This window comes from Lactuca serriola, mitochondrion (assembly GCF_051521515.1).
Source record: "Lactuca serriola mitochondrion, complete genome".
Taxonomy (NCBI): domain Eukaryota; kingdom Viridiplantae; phylum Streptophyta; class Magnoliopsida; order Asterales; family Asteraceae; genus Lactuca; species Lactuca serriola.
In genome coordinates, this window is record NC_042378.1 from 102,501 (window position 1) to 107,500 (window position 5,000).

Below are 5,000 nucleotides of genomic sequence, written 5' to 3' on the forward strand. Positions count from 1 at the left end.
TGCATTTTAGTGGGTTGGTCTGGTATGAGAAGTTATGGGAAAGAGTATATTACAGCATCTCTAATTCGTGAATTTCTAATGATCGCCGTGTTCCGCATGCTGGATCCTCTACTATTCTATGTTCTTCCCGAAAGCGTGCTAATCCCTATGTTGTGCGGAGCTGAGCATCTTATATTCGCTGGGATCAAGCTTTTCCTCTGCAGGGGCCTTGTGCAGTAAACCCCCTACGGGCGGTCGTCCGTCGTCGTAAAGTAGTCCCCGCGAAGCTTTCGGGAAGAGGGGTAGTCTTGTGTGTAAGCATAGCATTTCTGGTCGAACCCGCCCAACCCAACTAAGAAGAACCGAACCTGACAAACACATCTTTTTCCTTTGGGGAGGGTACTCCGAGTAGTGGGTACCTCGTAGGACCTCGACCCGCCTACTCGGGTCTTGTATGGATATGCAGGAAGGGGTGCTCCTAGGTGTGTGTAGGGGTTGTGTTTGTTCGCGAGAATGGATTCCTCGTCAAGTCAGTTTGGGGGGTGTGGACACACTTGCGCGAATTCGGGTAACGGCTACAAGGGAGAAAGAAAAAGGAAACTGTACCCGACCAGGGATGGACGTAAACTCGTAAGCTACCGAGGGTAGGGATAATCGTCCAGGTCTTATTGTGAAAGAAAAAAGCCGCCCCGCCACAGCAGGCGGGTTGCTTCCTCTGTCGTCGCCGGGGAGCTCTTGGCGAGGAGACCTTAGGATAAGTTGCTAAAACAAACGGGGGGGGGAGGATCGACCCGTTCAGTAGAATTCCGAAGAAAGACTGTTGGCAGCAGGTGGAGACATTTCTTTTGCCCCTTCAAAAAAGAAAAAAAAAAAAAAAAAAGAAATGCGGGCAGGGTGGAGCTCGGCAGAGGGTTCGAGAATAGGGTAGGGTCCAGTTCTTAAGATTCAGATAATAAAAAAGTTCCAAACCTTTATGCATGCACCTCCGTACAAGTGCTGCGTACAAGTTCCGGCCAGGATGATCGGGAAAGATCAAACCAATTTGAACCGCTCACATCACAGTAGTAGTAGCGTAAAGGCCGTAAGCCGGGGGGCGGCCATAACATAAAGCTATTACTTTCACACCTCTCTCTCTTTATCTATAGATATCTAAAAAGAGAGAGATCCGCTGCGTGAGCAACCCGACTGTGCGTTACATGTGCTCTACAGGCTGCACTCCTTCTTTCTTCCCCCTTTTTTCTTTTGATTTGGAAGACGGGCGTTGCGTTTGGTTCGAAAGGCATGGTTTTCAGTATGTCTCCAGATAGGCCCCCCACTAGTCCGGCTAGCTAGTGAGTGGTTCTTTCGGGCGGGAAGCAGGCCGGGCCCTACGGGCGGGCATCCCCCGCAACGCAAGCAGCATTGTTCGCCACCACCCGAGAAGCAAAAGATTCTAGAGTCCAGGCTGAAAATACATGCATAGATAGTGGTCTAATGACAAGGCCGACGACGGAAGCTCGGGACGGAGCCGTATGATGCGGAAGTCTCACGTACGGTTCCCCGAGAAGGGAGTGGCTACCTACTGGAGCTTCGACCAATCACCACCGGTCAATTCCGCTTTGGGGCCACCCCTTACTCTACCATTATTATAGGGGTATGGGGTTCGAGACAAAGAAAGATCAAGGCAGCATATCAGCTTTTCCTTTATACTTTACTTGGATCTGTTTTTATGCTATTAGCTATTCTGTTGATTCTTTTCCAAACAGGAACCACCGATTTACAAATTTTATTAACCACAGAATTTAGTGAGCGGCGCCAAATCTTTCTATGGATTGCTTTTTTCGCCTCTTTCGCCGTCAAAGTGCCTATGGTACCAGTTCATATTTGGTTACCCGAAGCTCATGTAGAGGCACCTACGGCAGGATCCGTCATCTTGGCGGGAATTCTTTTAAAATTGGGAACCTACGGCTTTTTAAGATTTTCAATACCCATGTTTCCTGAAGCGACACTTTGTTTCACTCCTTTCATTTATACTTTAAGCGCGATTGCTATAATATATACTTCCTTGACCACTTTAAGACAGATCGATCTTAAGAAGATCATTGCTTACTCCTCAGTAGCTCATATGAATCTGGTGACTATTGGTATGTTTAGTCTGAACATACAGGGAATTGGAGGTAGCATTCTACTGATGTTAAGTCATGGACTGGTTTCTTCAGCCCTTTTTCTATGTGTTGGTGTTCTATATGACCGACATAAGACTCGACTTGTTAGATATTACGGAGGTTTAGTGAGCACCATGCCGAATTTCTCTACCATTTTCTTCTTTTTCACTTTGGCCAATATGAGTTTACCTGGTACTAGCAGCTTTATCGGGGAATTTCTCATCTTAGTAGGAGCTTTCCAAAGAAATAGCTTAGTAGCCACATTAGCAGCGCTTGGGATGATTTTAGGCGCGGCGTATTCCCTTTGGCTATATAATCGTGTGGTTTCTGGGAATTTAAAACCGGATTTCCTCCATAAATTCTCCGATCTAAATGGTAGAGAAGTTTTCATATTTATACCTTTTCTTGTTGGAGTTGTTTGGATGGGTGTTTACCCCAAAGTGTTCCCGGACTGCATGCATACATCCGTAAGTAACTTAGTGCAACATGGAAAATTTCATTGAGAGGAATCAGCAAAGAAAAGAAAAAGGGTCAACATCTTAATGTGTATTTGAGAGATTGTCCTCGGGCTGAAGAGTGCCCACATCTAAATAAAGTATGAAAAAAATTATAAAAATAAGCGAGAACTTCTTTTTCATTTTGGCAAAAAAAAGAAAGCTCAATCTAGGAATTTTTTTTGGGGGGGTGGTCCACCGACAGGGACAACTGCCAGCAATTGAAAGAAAGTTGCGAACAGACAAAATGAGGATGTTTGACACCTCGATTGTCCCGAAGCCCTCTCATGCGAATTAAATCAACTTAGTCAATGTTTTGCCCGGTTTTACTGAAGGCAAAAAGAGCCTTAAATTGTCCGGCACCTTCGCGCGCATATGTACATTCCGTCGTTAAAGTGCTCCTACCTTTCCTTTTCAAGGAGAAGCGGTTGAGAGCAATCGAGAAGAGCTACTCGACTCAAAGACGAGAGGAAGCGAGTGAAAAGGAAGGATAGGGGGAGGAAGATGACTATCTAAAGCCGATAGTCCAGTAGGTCCTTGTAAGGCGAGTGGAAGGAAGTGACTCGACCGATAGGTTGAGGAAGTCGGGCAGGTCTGGAGGTAGTGCCTCCTAAGAGAGATGATAACTGCACCATTCAAGATCAATGCTTGCATCCGGAGATAGATGGGCGAAAGATGGACGAAAGCCCTTGAAAGTGGAACTGATTCTTATCTGGTTGTTCAAAGCCTGCCTACTTTTGATGACATGAGATTCAAGACCCCCTTAAATAAAGTAAAGGCAGCTGATCCCGATTTCCTTGATCCTTCATCTGGCTGGGCTGTCGATAGAGTAAGCTGGATGTGCTAGTCGATCTTGTAACCCACGAAAGCTCAAGAAAGAGAATGTCCTCTCAAGGCCGGTCTTTCAACCGCCTCCTTTCAAAATCACCTGGCATTCCTCTAGTTAATCTGCCGCGGGGTAGGGAGGTCCCTCTCTAGTTCATAACCTTTCTTCCAAAGCCTCCCCCGATTCTACTTTTGGCAGGCCATGGCGCGGATAAAAGCTTATGGGTTTTCTCCTGCTTATTCATTAGGGCGAGTGGATGTCAAGGGAGGGGATCATAGTCTTTCAACTCATCTGGAATATCACGGAGCAGCTTCGTGCCCCTGTTCCGGTCCCCGATGCAGCCCCGTCATCAGTAGCTAAAACCAAGGTCGGCCCTCCCCCATAAGGCCCCGGAAGTTGTATCTTATCGAGTGGACTTATCAGCATCACGCTTCAAAAAAAGTGTCCAACTCTGCGCGTGACTCGCATTGGCAACTTTATCCCACCCTACATCAGCCGGTGTGTGTGAGCTTCGCTCCTTATAGCTATAGCTCTACACCGCCGCCGGCCACTTTCGTTCCTCTACCGTATCCATTGATGGGATTTCTTCTCGACTGGCGTATTACGCACTCGGGCCAATCTACTACACGCTAATAATGGTCTTTTGGATTTAATATCCTACAAAAATGGAAAGTGGTTGGCCGTTCGATCGAGTCCATCCCTTGAAGTCGTACCCTCCCAGGATGCATGAGTCTTCCGCCGATTGACAGAAATGCCGATTAAGCAATTCCTCCCATCCCGATAAAGGGAGTCACCCGTGATTCGATAGTTCCATTTTCCGCTGATGCAGGCCGATTGGGATCCCAGCAGTCAAACCACTGTCTTCGTTCCTCACCCTCCTTCCAATCAAATCTCTTCTAAGGTGCCCGGAGGCAGGGGAAACAAAGGAGGGATTGATCGACCAACTTGAACAGATCCATAACCTGGTTCCATCTGTCCTGAATGAGGGAATTAAGGCGGGTATAGTCGAACTGGTTGATTCTAGGGTGATAAGCAGCTGTATCCGTATCAAGCCTACCATCTCTTCTCACGAAAGTCTTTCCACCCCGTCTCCGAATTGAAATATCTGTGGCCCTGCTTCAAAGCCCATCTACACACTCCAGCTGCCTCCTTTTGAGCTAGTCAAGCAGGCGTTGAACACGGACTGAGACTCTCCCGCCCCTTCGACAGCAATTCCTGCACTTGACGTCGGATCTCCTCATTCCCAAATGGGGATAAGCGAGAAGCCGCTTTGCAGGGTAGACTCACTCCTACCTGCAACTAAATCTGCTTCTATATCCTCCTCTTAGGGGGTAATCAAGCCGGAAGAGTGTTGCAGAAAGATCTGCACTTCCCTTTTACAACATAGGAGGGAGGGGGCCTCCTTCCTAAAAAAAAAGCCTTTCCGATTGCCTCAGCCCTTATCTCTTAAAGCTACGGCATCCCACCGATCCTCGGCTCTGCTAGTTGGCTTTGCTATCAAGGCATAGCATTCTATGGACTCTTCCACCACGTCCAGAAATGCTATGCCAACACCCT

General features: G+C 47.4%; 1 protein-coding gene across 1 annotated transcript in view; it reads left to right on the top strand.

Moving 5' to 3' along the window:
- The window catches only part of nad4 (NADH dehydrogenase subunit 4), a 2,935-nt gene extending 309 nt beyond the window's left edge, over window positions 1–2,626 (top strand). Inside the window, exons 1-2 of the mRNA in view lie at window positions 1–152; window positions 1,600–2,626. The exon at window positions 1–152 is cut by the window's left edge and continues 309 nt beyond it. Of these exons, the coding sequence (YP_009640774.1) occupies window positions 1–152; window positions 1,600–2,626 (1,179 nt within the window). The remainder of the gene's footprint in view (window positions 153–1,599) is intronic.